The sequence below is a fragment of the Aquarana catesbeiana genome, linkage group LG02 (genome assembly GCF_042186555.1).
Source record: "Aquarana catesbeiana isolate 2022-GZ linkage group LG02, ASM4218655v1, whole genome shotgun sequence".
Taxonomy (NCBI): domain Eukaryota; kingdom Metazoa; phylum Chordata; class Amphibia; order Anura; family Ranidae; genus Aquarana; species Aquarana catesbeiana.
In genome coordinates this window covers 388,746,715-388,760,850 of record NC_133325.1, presented here as the reverse complement: position 1 = coordinate 388,760,850, position 14,136 = coordinate 388,746,715, and the positions used below count along the sequence as shown (strand labels likewise).

At 43.3% G+C, this 14,136-nt stretch overlaps 1 protein-coding gene across 3 annotated transcripts in view; it reads left to right on the top strand.

The window, feature by feature from the left end:
* Positions 1-607: 607 nt before the first annotated feature.
* LOC141128111 (ras GTPase-activating protein 4-like) overlaps positions 608-14,136 on the top strand; it is a 248,708-nt gene continuing 235,179 nt past the window's right edge. The window contains exon 1 of one of the 3 annotated variants that reach the window (XM_073615195.1): positions 608-850. In XM_073615195.1, the coding sequence (XP_073471296.1) occupies positions 741-850 (110 nt within the window). In that variant the 5' untranslated portion in view covers positions 608-740. The remainder of the gene's footprint in view (positions 851-14,136) is intronic. The other 2 variants (XM_073615193.1, XM_073615194.1) reach the window with 2 other exon arrangements.

Here is a 14,136-nt window from a genome sequence, read left to right as displayed (position 1 = left end):
AGTCCATAGTCCACAGTCCATAGCCATTGTCCACAGCCTGTAGGTCATTGTTTATAGTCCACAGTCTATAGGCCATAGTTGATAGGCCATAGTCCATAGGTCAAAGGCCATAGCCTATTGTCCATAGTTCAAAGTCCATTATTCAAAGTCCTAGGACCACAGTCCATAGTTCAGCCCATAGTCCATCTCAGGGGCAAGCAAGAGATAGTGTCTATGGTCCTACATACATGTCACAGCAGCAAAAAAAAAAAAAAAGAAGGAATGTGTAGATTTGGAGGAGGTGGAGGACAATAGAAGAGACTTTTCTGAGGTAAAATACAAATGTAAATAGAATTTTTTTACCCCATAGTTTATTGTCACTTTTTCCTGAAAGACAAAGCCTACTAGGTTAGCTCAGGGCAAAGCCCAGTGAAGCCCCTGCATATGACGGTTTAATGAAGTGCTGTATGCTGAGTGGAAAAGGTAATTTCCCTGACGTCAGACGAGCCTCAGCCTGGCACGGGTTAGAATGGGCTGGTGTAGAGATGACACAAATTGTGTGTACGTCACTCCTCAGTACCGCCCCCTCAGCCCGGGACTCCGCTCTACATTCATACACTCCGGACTACAACAGGTCTGGGCTGTGTGCACTTTCCTAGCCACGCCCTCCCCGCTCTCCTCCAGCTACTGGCTGCAATGTGATTGTTATTTGTTCCTTCCCAGCTCCGAGCACCTGACACACACATATTACAGAGCGCTGGATGTACCGGAGGAGAGGCGCCTCTTCTCTGTCTGTGTGCTCAGCCATGGCGAGAAGGAGTTCTCTATTCATCCGGATAGTGGAAGGGAAGAACTTACCGGCCAAGGACATGTAAGTCAGGGGAGAGGGGGACATCAGCCTGTATGACCAGGTCATCATCCTCATATCATCAGAGCAACTTTATTCCCCAAATGTCATTGTCACCTCTACATGTCAGCTGAGCACATCACAGGCATTACTTCCCTCCTGGATAATGACAGCTAGATGACATGAATTAGGCACACCAGTCCCCTGTCCATCACAAGTCGTGTGCACGGGCGTAAAAATTCTGCGTTCACATTGGTACAGGTATAGTGATTTTATGTTTGTATATGTGCGCACAGCTGAGTTGCGCTCTGTAATCTCCACCTGTGTTACGCTCTGTAATCTTGCGCCATGTTGCGCTCTGTAATCTTGTGCTGAGTTGCACTCTGTAATCTTGCGCCACATTGCGATCTGTAATCTTTCGCCTCGTTGCGCTTTGTAATCTCGAGCTGCGTTGCACTCTGTAATCTTGCTCCACGTTGCGCTCTGTAATCTTGCACTGTGTTGCGCTCTAAAATCTTGCGCTGCGTTGCGCTCTGTAATCTTGAGTTGCGATCTGTAATCTTGCGCTGAGTTGCGATCTGTAATCTTGCGCTGCGTTTCGATCTGTAATCTTGCGCTGCGTTGCGATCTGTAATTTTGCTCTGCAATCTGTAATCTTGCGCTGCGTTGTTTGCACCGTGTCGCACTGTGATCTCGAGCTGCGTTGCGCTTTGTAATCTTGCGATGCGTTGCGCTCTGTAATCTTACGTTGTGTTGCGATTTGTAATCTCGAGCTGTGCTGTGATTTGTAATCTTGCTCTGCATTGCGCTCTGTAATCTTACGCCGCGTTGCGCTGTGTAATCTCAAGCTGAGTTGTGTTCTGTAATCTCGAGCTGAGTTGCGCTCTGTAATCTCGAGCTCAGTTGCGCTCTGTAATCTCGAGCTGTAATGCATTCTTTAATCTCGAGTTGCATTGTGCTCCGTAATCTCAAACTGCATTGCGCTCTGTAACCTATGCGCTGCATTGTGCTCTGTAACCTATGTGCTGCATTGTGCTCTGTAACCTATGTGCTGCATTGTGCTCTGTAACCTTGCGCTGAGTTGCGCTCTGTAATCTCAAACTGTGTTGAGCTCTGTAATCTCAAGCTGCGTTGTGCTCTGTAATCCTGCACTGCGCTCTGTAATCCTGCACTGCATTGCGCTCTGTAATCTCAAACTGCGTTGCGCTCTGTAATCCTGCACTGCATTACACTCTGTAACCCTGCACTGCATTGCACTCTGTAATCCTGCACTGCATTGTGCTCTGTAATCCTGCACTGCGTTGCGCTCTGTAATCCTGCACTGCATTGCACTCTGTAATCTTGCGCTGTGTTGCGCTCTGTAATCTCAAACTGCGTTGCACTCTGTAATCCTGCACTGCGTTGCGCTCTGTAATCCTGCACTGCGTTGCGCTCTGTAATCCTGCACTGCATTGCGCTCTGTAATCCTGCACTGCGTTGCGCTCTGTAATCCTGCACTGCATTGCGCTCTGTAATCTTGCGCTGCATTGCACTCTGTAATCCTGCACTGCATTGCGCTCTGTAATCTTGCGCTGCATTGCACTCTGTAATCTCAAGCTGCGTTGCGCTCTGTAATCCTGCACTGCATTGCGCTCTGTAATCTTGCGCTGCATTGCACTCTGTAATCTCAAGCTGCGTTGCGCTCTGTAATCCTGCACTGCATTGCGCTCTGTAATCCTGCACTGCATTGCGCTCTGTAATCCTGCACTGCATTGCGCTCTGTAATCTTGCGCTGCATTGCACTCTGTAATCTCAAGCTGCGTTGCGCTCTGTAATCCTGCACTGCATTGCGCTCTGTAATCTTGAGCTGTGTTGAATGCTGTAATCCTACACTGCAGTGCGCTCTTTAATTATGCGCTGCGTTGCACTCTCTTGTGCTGCATTGCATAAAATCAAAGTAGAAAGTTCTGCCCCTGCGATCAGTATTTCAGCGTCATTTACTCCTGATCGCATTAGCTAAAGTAAGGAAAGAAATATTTTGCAGACACAAATGTTTTCGTCTCATTTACACCAGCGCAGTCCACATGCAAGGATAGCGCCTTGATTCCTATTAGGTCAGTTGGCTCCTCTGCGTTGCGGCAGTGTGCAGTGCACTGTAAAAAGTAACACGTGCACTTTTTTTTTTAGTGCGGCATTGTGCAACGCAATCAAATGCATCGCAAGGCGCTGCGGCAGTAAAGAAATAAAAAAAGGTTTCCGTGAGATGGGCTCAGCACGGCAGCTGCTGGTGTAAATGAGCCCTAAACAGAGGCACTTTACAGACCGTTACATGGGATCCTCCTGCCTAGATATCCATATTATATTATGTCTGTGTACACCAGCCCCTATAAATCCAGACATTCAGTACCGCTACAGGTAAGCAGTGAAGTGCTGATGCAGTAGTAGTTGTCTCTAGACGGCAATCTTTGCCTTGGGCTGTGAGATTGCAGGAGCTGTCTGCCCATGGAAGCCACCCTGTCACATAAGCCGTCTAGTGACATACGTGCCATTGGCTTTTATTAGGCACCTATACCCACAACATGAATGTGTTGGTTCAGATCCTGACAGCTTAGACTTCATGATTTGTTAGCTAGTGTCGTATCAGCAATTATGCAAATCAGACATACAAAGCATTGGAGATTTTAGCATCTCATCTGAAATGTAAGATTCCAATTAAGATTAGGGTAATACCTCTAGCAGCTTGGCACAGAATATTCCAATGAATAATGGCCACTCAAATGAGAACGTCAAAGAGATCATCTGGAAGCATTGTTAACACTTCCATGGGAAACCTGTTGTATGATAGATATTGTACTGTGTGTGCTGGTGCTATCATCCTATGTATTTGTGTGCATAGATCAGAGCACAGCACACTAGTGGGATGAACACTCCACAAGTATTAAACCCAAAAGCAATCATTCTATTGCAGTTTACCAATTTATTAGACGTGATGGCAGCCTTCGTTTTTCTGTTTTTAGGCTTTCTTTTATTTTCACCTGGTGATACTGGTAAGAGCCGGTTTTCACTGGGACGACTTGTCAGGCGACTTAGCTGCCTGACAAGTAGCGTCCCGTTCTGTACAATGGAACCGTTCTAATCGGAGCAACGCAAGTCGCTCCGACTTAGAAAAAGGTTCCTGTATGACTTTGGGGGCGACTTGAGGCGACTTGCATTGACTTCTATATAGAAGTCATTTAGCAAGTCACCGCTGCAGTTGTGTTCAAGTCGTCTGAGGTAGTCATGCTGCAAGTCGTGCTGCCTCAGTGTGAACCGACTCTAAGTCTGTTGTTTTTCAACAGAACAAGCTGTCCTGCAGATGTAGCAGTTATAGGGTTGGGACAAAATATTTAACCACTTCAGCCCCGGAAGATTTTACCCCCTTAATGACAAGAGCATTTTTTGCACTGCGTCGATTTAACTGACAATTGCGCAGTCGTGCGACGTTGTATCCAAACGAACTTGACGTCCTTTTTTCCCCATAAATAGAGCTTTCTTTTGGTGGTATTTGATCACCTCTGCGGTTTTTATTATGAACAAAAAAAGAGTGATAATTTTGAAAAAAAAAATTTTTTATTTTTTTTTGCTTTCTGCTATGATAAATATCCCCCCAAAATATATAAAAAAACAAATTTCTTCCTCAGTTTAGGCCGATATGTATTCTTCTACATATTTTTGGTAAAAAAATCGCAATAATTGTATATTGATTGGTTTGCGCAAAAGTTATAGCGTCTACAAAATAGGGGATCATTTATGGCATTTTTATTTATTTTATTTTTTTATATTAGTAATGGGTTACTAATATGCAATTTTTAACGAGACTGCAACATTGTGGCGGACAGATTGGATGCTTTTGACACTATTTTGGGACCATTGACATTTTTTACAGCAATCAGAGCTAAAAATAGCCACTGATTACTGTGTAAATGTCACTGGCAGGGAAGGAGTTAAACACTAGGGTGCGATTAAGCTGTTAACTGTGTTCCCTCAGTGTGTTCTAACTGTAGGGGGGGTGGGCTACCTAGGACATGACAGAGATCACTGCTCCCGATGACAGTGAGTAGTATATCTCTGTCATGTCACTAGACAGAACAGGGCAATGCCTTGTTTACATTTCCCCGTTCTGCCTCTCTTTGTCATGATCGTGGGCCACAGGCGGACATTGAGCCCACAGGCACGATCGCTTGTACGGGTACGCCCTTTTGCGCACCCGTGCCATTCTGCCGATGTACATCGGCTGCGGTGGTCGAGAAGCGGTTAAAGTGGTTGTAAACCTCAGTTTACAATTCCTGTCAGGGGAGGGGCAGTGACCCAATGAATAAAATGTAACCTGCCCCTGCAGAACTGGCAGAAATTGTATCAGTGTATGGCCAGCTTTATTTCAAGAGCAGACCAGCACATTAGATGGGGATGTCTGCTGAATACTACTGACCTGACATTTAGGGACATGGCTAGAAAGTCAATAGTGGACAATTTAGGAAGACTCAACTGTAGGCTTGCCAGATTAAGTAACGTTCTGTTCTTCCTTGGGTGATGGTGTTTTTGGTACCATCCACCCTATTTAATACCTGTTTAGGACAGAACAAGACTGCACTAATGCCAGTCTGAAGCAGCAAACGTGTGTTTATATTAAAAAAAGTCCCTGTCCCTCCCAGACTAGCAGTCTAGTATATCAGCTCTATAGGCTTTTTTCCCCACAGCAAGTAAGCGTTTGCTCTCAAGCATACTTATACCAGCTCACTTACCCTTCAACATTGGGGGGGGGGGGGCAGCTTTAAAGTGGTTGTAAAGCCTTACATATACCCAGTATAGTGACTGGCCTATACAGAGATGAAACAAATCATCCATCATAAGATGTACCTGGTTGTGTGCAGTCTTGTCTTCTCTATAGCCTTCTAAAACGCACCGATCAAAGGCTGTTTCTCAGCTTCAGCAGGCAGGGGGTGAGGATCTGACCTCACACTGCACATCATAGTGCACAGAGCTCAGTGTAATTTGAGACCTGAGTGGAGGGAAAGGACACACCCATCTACACACAGTCTCAAGGAAACATGCACAGCTAAGGCTGTCAATCACCTTCTGTGTTGTGGAGGGGGGCAGAGCCATGTTGGGATAACCTCTCAGAAATGATTGATGCAGAGGGAGGAGAGAGGAGACAAATCACAATCAGTGCTTTGGATTGAGGCTAGTACACACTATCGAGGGATTTGCTCTGTATATTGTTCATTAAAAAAGGGGTACCCTTCCTAAAACACCAATGCTGACTGGCACTGAGCTCTTTGGGATTCCTGATGCCTGTGGAAGGGATTGCTAAGGGGAGGAGGGGGGTGCCAGCGTGGGGGACTCTCGTTAGAAAACGTCCTTATTCTTGGGGAGCCATCTTCAAGCACCCTCCTAAGGCCTCATACTTCAGCTAAAAAATGCCTTTCTTTTTCTGCCTCTAAACGCCCTTCTATGTTAGCCTATGTGTCCATGCAATTGTAAGCATTTAAAGGCTGGGGCGTTTAGAGTCATAAATCTGAATGCATCAAAATCGCATTCAGGAGAGAAGTGTTTGAGCAGAAAAAAACACCCAACATGTAAATGCGCCTAAATGCTGGTCTAGTGCTTGAGTCGGAATAAATTAAAATCCTGGCCAATGAAATGAATGAATGCCCAATGCTTGATGCACCTAAGTGCATTTGAAAAACCTGGCTTTATGTGTGTTTTTAACTCTCCTTTTCTCCTGCCAGGAGAAAGGTGTTCAGAAAAGCTGGGCAAATGCCCTGGTACATGTGCACTCAATCTGACATTTTTATATAAATAAATAAGCAGTGCACCGAAATGAAAATTCCAGTGCCAAACCCAAAATTCAGGATACACTTGGCCGAAAATCAGAACCGAAATGGACAGTTTTTAAAAAAAAAAGTGTACAACTGAATTGTTGTGGCTGGCGTTTTTTGCAGCGAAGTCAATGGGACCTGATTTTGCATGGAATTTAATAGGCAGCGTTTTTGCATTAAAGTCAATGGGATGCAATTTTGTATTGAAGTCAATGGAACGTGATTTTTCATTGAGGTCAATAGGGAGTGTTTTTACATTGAAGTCATTGGGGCACGATTTTGCATTAAAGTCAATGGGACACAGCATGCCATTATTGGCACCTTTTTATTTTCTATTGGCAAAACCTATAACCCTATTTTTGGCCGATAATTTTCGGCGCCTGATACATCGGTGCAACCCTAAAATACATATTATAAAATGATTATGATTTTCTTTTAACTGTTCCTTTCATAGGTGTACATATAAAAAGTAAAACCAAGCTATTGACATCTTTACAGTCATACAAATTCCTACTAAAACTGAAGATGATGATTTTGACAGTCTAGTTGAGATGGTATGGGGACATTTTAGGCAATCCGTTGTGGATCTGTAGTTATAAAAAGGTTAAGAACCCCAACTCTACACAGCATAGATGTTGCTAGACTCTGTTACCTGGAGCACATGATCCAACTCTCCTGCCTGGTGCCTGGGTCTAGTGACAACTGCCTTTGCCCAGAATACTTCCCTGAGTTCCTGGCACTAACTGTGTCTCTTTATTACAATGTATCTTTAGAAAAAAGCATTGCGGAATACAGAGTTACAGCTAGTTAGTCCCAATGGTCAAAAAGAGAAACGCAGGTAGCGCCAGGTGGAGTGATATTCTTCCCAATGCTACCTACAGTATCTCACAAAAGTGAGTACACCCCTCACATTTTTGTAAATATTTTATTCTATCTTTTCATGTGACAACACAGAAGAAATTACGCTTTGCTACAATATAAAGTAGTGAGTGTACAGCTTGTATAACTGTGCAAATTTACTGACCCCTCAAAATAACTCAACACACAGCCATTAATGTCTAAACCATTGGCAACAAAAGTGAGTACACCCCTAAGTCAAAATGTCCAAATTGGGCCCAATTAGCCATTTTTCCTCCCCGGCGTCATGTGGCTCGTTAGTGTTACAAGGTCTCAGGTGTGAATATGGAGCAGGTGTGTTAAATTTGGTGTTATCACTTTCACTCTCTCATACTGGTCACTGGAAGTTCAACATGGCACCTCATGGCAAAGAACTCTCTGAGGATCTGAAAAAAAAGAATCGTTGCTCTTCATAAAGATGGCCTAGGCTATAAGAAGATTGCCAAGACCCTGAAACTGAGCTGCAGCATGGTGGCCAAGACCACACAGTGGTTTAACAGGACAGGTTCCACTCAGAACAGGCCCCGCCATGGTCGACCAAAGAAGTTGAGTGCACATGCTCAGCGTCATATCCAGAAGTTGTCTTTGGGAAATAGGGGCATGAGTGCTGCCAGAATTACTGCAGAAGTTGAAGGGGTGGGGAGTCAGCCTGTCAGTGCTCAGACCATACGCCGCACACTGCATAAAATTGGTCTGCATGGCTGTCGTCACAGAAGGAAGCCTCTTCTAAAGATGAAGCACAAGAAAGCCCGCAAACAGTTTGCTGAAGACAAGCAGACTAAGGACATGGATTACTGGAACCATGTCCTGTGGTCTGATGGGACCAAGATAATCTTATTTGTTTCAGATGGTGTCAAGTGTGTGTGGCGGCAACCAGGTGAGGAGTACAAAGACAAGTCTTGCCTACAGTCAAGCATGGTGGTGGTAGTGTCATGGTCTGGGGCTGCATGAGTGCTTCCGGCACTGGGGAGCTACAGTTCATTGAGGGAACCATGAATGGCAACATGTGCTGTGACATACTGAAGTAGAGCATGATCCCCTCCCTTCGGAGATTGGGCCGCAGGGCAGTATTCCAACATGATAATGACCCCAAACACACCTCCAAGATGACCACTGCCTTGCTGAAGAAGCTGAGGGTAAAGGTGATGGACTGGTCAAGCATGTCTCCAGACCTAAACCCTATTCAGCATCTTTCGGGCATCCTCAAACGGAAGGTGGAGGAGCGCAAGGTCTCTAACATCCACCAGCTCCGTGATGTCGTCATGGAGGAGGGGAAGAGGACTCCAGTGGCTATGGTGAACTCCATACCCAAGGGGATTGAGGCAGTGCTGGAAAACAATGCTGGCCACACAAAATATTGACACTTTGGGCCCAATTTGGACATTTTCACTTAGGGGTGTACTCACTTTTGTTGCCAGTGGTTTAGACATTAATGGCTGTGTGTTGAGTTATTTTGAGGGGACAGCAAATTTACACTGTTAAACAAGCTGTACACTCACTACTTTACATTGTAGCAAAGTTTCATTTCTTCAGTGTTGTTACATGAAAAGATATAATAAAATATTTGCAAAAAAGTGAGGGGTGTGCTCACTTTTGTGAGAAACTGTACATAGTTTCTGCACTCATAGGCATGGTACCTCTGCATCTTCTCTTATGTAATTACCAATGAGCACCGATGATTTGTCCTACTGAGCTACCGTTGGCCATACATCAAATGCTGCATAGGACACAGACTGCCAAACACCAATATTGTAGAGGGTACTTCCCACCACCATTTAAGTTATTGAGCACCAACCACCACCTTCTAAGGGGACACTCCCTACTGACTGCCAACATTTTAGGGTGCCCTGACCACCAGTGTTTTAGGGGGTACTGACTACTAACCCCACTCACCACTGACCACCAATGCAAGGGAGCTTTTACTCCTGACAACTGCACACTGTTATGTGATTGTGTGTTGTACATTACATACTCTTGACCAACGTATTCATTGTCTCAACAGTTGCTGGTTTACCAACTAGTCCTTAAAGCCCAACTCTGGGTAAAAAAACATGTTTTTGTGTAGGGGATTGGAGAACACAGATATATTTACCTAATGCTCAGTTCCACCACAAACAAAACTGGTCCCTGTGCCTAAACGCCCCTTTGGTCTAGCAATCTTGTCCAGTGGACTGTTCCTGACGTCAACACTCCCATAGACCTGCTCTGGATGTAAGGACAGTCGTGCTCCAGTTTGAACGTTGGATTATAGAGGAGCGCCGTGTGCCATTGGAACAGAGGATCAGGTGAGTACTGTATTTATCGGCGTATAACACGCACCCCAAGTTTAGGAGGGAATTTTAAGGAAAAAAACTTTTAGGAGGGAAGTTTAAGGAAAAAAACTTACATTTAAATGCCCATCAATACAGCCTTGTCAGTGTCCATCTGTAGCCTTGTCCATCATTGCAGCCTTGTCAGTGTGGCCTTGTCAGTGTCAGTGTAGCATTGTCAGTTTCCATCTGTAGCCTTGTCCATCATTGCAGCGTTGTCAGTGTCAGTGTAGCCATGTGAGTGTCCATCTGTAGTCTTGTCCATCATTGCAGCCTTGTGAGTGTCATTGCATTGCAGCCTTGCCCCTGTGTCATTTGCAGAGCTGCCATTTAAAAATGGCGCCGCTGCTCTTGGCGGCTTTCGGCCATTCTCGGCCACTCTCGACTTCTCTCGGCGGCTTTCGGCCGCTCTCGCCCATTCTCGGCGGTTTTCGGCCGCTCTCGGCCATTCTCGGCTGCTCTCGACGGCTTTCGGCCATTCTCGGTGGCTTTCGCCGGCTCACGTGGGACTGCGAGAGCCGCCGAGAATGGCCGAGAGAGGCCGAAAGCCACCGAGAGCAGCCGAGAGCCGCCGAGAGTGGCAAAAAGCCGCCAAAAGGCTCACAGTCGGTGGGGGATCGGCGTATAACACGTACCCACGATTTTCCCCTGATTTTAAGGGGAAAAAAGTGCGTGTTATACGCCGATAAATACGGTATATAGATTTCTTTTCTCCCCTGAACAAAACAAGTAGTTGACCCGTGCAGAGCGGGCAAAGCCCCACTGCATTGGAAAACCTTTTTTTTTTTTTGCCTCGAATGGCTTTAAACATTTTAATCAAGCAAGATTTGCTCAGCAAAGTTCAGAAAAAGCATACATAACGGAATTGTTTAATTCGCTTGTCATGAGGTTTATGTGCATCTGTGAGACTCTTCCCTGTGGCACAATTATCAGTGTTCATTTTGTAAGTACAAGGACCTTGGCAAATGTGGAAATTATATTATGTGGAAATTACAAAGAATAGGCTCATGTTTTATTTAAGCATTTAAGCCGCTGCCATTGTTTGATCCATACCCATAGATTATTTATTTATTACTCGGTTTATATACAGTTAGATCTATATATATTTGGACACAGGCACAATTTTAGTTTTTTTTCAGGTACAGTGATACCTCTGTTCACAAACTTTAATTCGTGAAATGACTCCGGTCACGAACCGAGGCAAATTTTCTCATAGGGTTCAATGTAAATCAGGTTAATCCATTCTGAACTTTTTTTTTTGTTTATATATAAAATTATAAAATGTATGTACAGTACAAAAAAAGGATTTTAAACATATATTACATACAGTCTTTTACATTAAGCTGACCTCTTTCATGTATACATCTAAAAAGAAAAAAAAAAACTATAGCCCCTCTTTAATCCTTGTTTGAAAAGATCATCCGAGGGCATGATAAAGTTGTAGAATTCATATGATGATTCCCATGATTCCCAATCAAGTGAGCCCACCCTCATGGTAGTCATGGGGAAAAAATCCCTATCTGAGTGGACTGGTTCTCCTAAGACTCTCATCTTTCACTGCTCTCCTCAATGCTAGAGCAAAAAAAAAAAGCGCCAAATTTCAACACAGGATGGATCTGTGGAAATGTAATATGTAGGGCAGTGCCACGTCCTAAATATGAATATAATTAAACAAAGAAAAAGGGGGAGTGGAAAAAATGGACTAAATAAATAAAGTAAATAAAAATAGTAAATAAAGTATAATAAAATATTTGTATTTAATTTTATGACTGGTGCCTATAAAGTCCATTTTTTTCCACTCCCCCCTTTTTCTTTGTTTAATTATGCTCTCCTCAATATGAATGTATCAGAGAAGGAAAGATGGCTCGTGTTCGTGAACTGAAGTGGAATTTGCGTATCGAAGAAAATTTTTGTGAACTCCTCTGTTGCCAAACCGAGTTGTTTGTGAACAGAAGCGTTCGTGAACCAAAGTATCACTTTATTTACCAAAACATATTCAAGCTATAGTTGAATAATGGGCGGAGAGTGCACACTCTCAGGTTTAATTTGAGGATACGTACATCCAAATCAGAGGAAGGGTTTAGGAATTACAGCTCTTAAGAATAGCCACCCCCCCTTTTTAAAGGGACCAAAAGTAATTGGACAGTTGAATAAAAAGCTGTTTCATGGTAAGGTGTGGGCTACTCCTTCATTATTTCTTCATCAATTAGGCAGGTAAAAGGTCTGGAGTTGATTCTATGTGTGGTATTTTCATTTAGAATCTATTGCTGTGAACCTACATAATGTATTCAAACGAGCTGTCCATTCAAGTGAATCAGGCCATTGTAAGGCTTTAAAAAGGAAATAAATCCATCAGAGATAGCAGCAACATTAGGAATGGCCAAATCAACAGTTTTGTACATTCTGAGGAAAGAAGAACGTACTGTTGAGAGCAGCCACATAAAAAGGCCTGGACTTTCACAGGAGATAACAGTGGTGGATGATCACAGGATCCTCCCAATGCTAAAGAAAAACCCATTCACATTATCTAGACAAGTGAAGGACACTCTCCCAGAGGTGGGCGTATCATTGTCAAAGTCTACAATCAAGAGAAGATTCACAAGAGCAAATACAGAGGATTCATGACACGGTGCAAACCATTCATAAACCAGAGAAAAAACTGCGCAGTTTTTTCTCTGGTTTATTGTTGTTTTGTGTATATCTCACAATTTAAACTGCTGCTGGTAGGGTTTTGGTAGCGTGGTATTTTCTCTTTTCCAAACCATTCATAAGCCTGAAGAATATAAAAGCCAGATTAGACTTTGCCAAAAAACATCTAAAAAAGTCAGATCAGTTCTGGAAAAGCATTTTTTAGACGCATGAAATTAAGATTAATTTGTACCAGAATGACGGGAAGAAAAAAGTGTGGAGAGGGCGTGGAACAACTCATGATCCAAAGCACACAACGTCATCTGTAAAACATGGTGGAGGCAGTGTAATGGCATGGGCATGCATGGCTTCCAGTGGCACTGGGTCATTGATGTTTATTGATGATGTGACAGAAGACAGAAGCAGCTGGACGAATTCTGCAGTGTTTATAGATATTTTGTCAGCCCAAATTCAGGCAAATGCAGCAAAGTTGATTGGACGGTGCTTTAAAGTACAGATGGACAATGATCCAAAACACACTGCAAAAGCAACCCTTTATTTTGAAGGAAAAGAAGTGGAATATTCTGCAATGGCCCAGTCAGTCACCTGATTTCAACCCATGCATTTCACTTGCTGAAGGCAAAACTAAAGGCAGAAAGACCCACAAAAACAAAGAACAACTAAAGACAGCTGCAGTTAGAGCCTGACAAAGCATCAGAAAGGAGGAAACCCAGTCTTTGGTAATGTCCATTGGTTCCAGACTTCAGACAGTCATTGCCAGTAAAGGATTCTCACCAAAATATTAAAAATTATCATTTTATTTATGATTATATTCATTTGTCCAATTACGTTTGAGCCCCTAAAAATGGGGGGGGGGGGTTGTGTATAAAAATGGTTGCAGTTCCTAAGATTTGTACTTGAAATTAATGTTCTACCCCTTGAATTAAACCTGAAAGTCTGCACTTCAAATTCATATGGATTGTTTCATTTTAATTTTATTCTGGTGGCATACAGAGCCAAAAGTATGAACATTGTGCCTGTGTCCAAATATATATGGACCTATCTGTATATTGTACATTTGCATGAGTCCCTGCCCTCCAAGGAGCTTACAATCTAAGATCCTTAACTCACATTCATACATATTCTAGCGTGCCTACAAATTTTAGACAGCAGCCACTTAACTCACCAGCATGTCTTTGGAGTGTGGGAGGAAACCAGAGTACCCAGAGGAACTTAAAACAGTGGGTCTACTATGGTGCATGCCACATCCCTAATATATCAAATTACCAAGTATATTCCCCATATTGGACTTTTAAGGCAAATATAGCACAAGCTGCTTAAAAGACATGTAGTCAGTCTTTATTATATTACAAAAAAAGTATAATAAAAACAGTAATATGGCTCATTATTTCATAAAACAGTATGCTGTATAAGATATATGGCACAATGTTGCTTTGATGCAAACTTGTGTGATGCACTCCAATTTCACCCAACGTGTTTCAGATTCATATAGATCCTTCTTCAGGGGTGTCATATAAAGATAAGTTCACATCTTCTTGAATAAACAGAAAACAGCAAATAAGAATGTAGCCATAATCATAAAAACATATGCAGTTGCCGCTATCCGCCAGGCCAACCA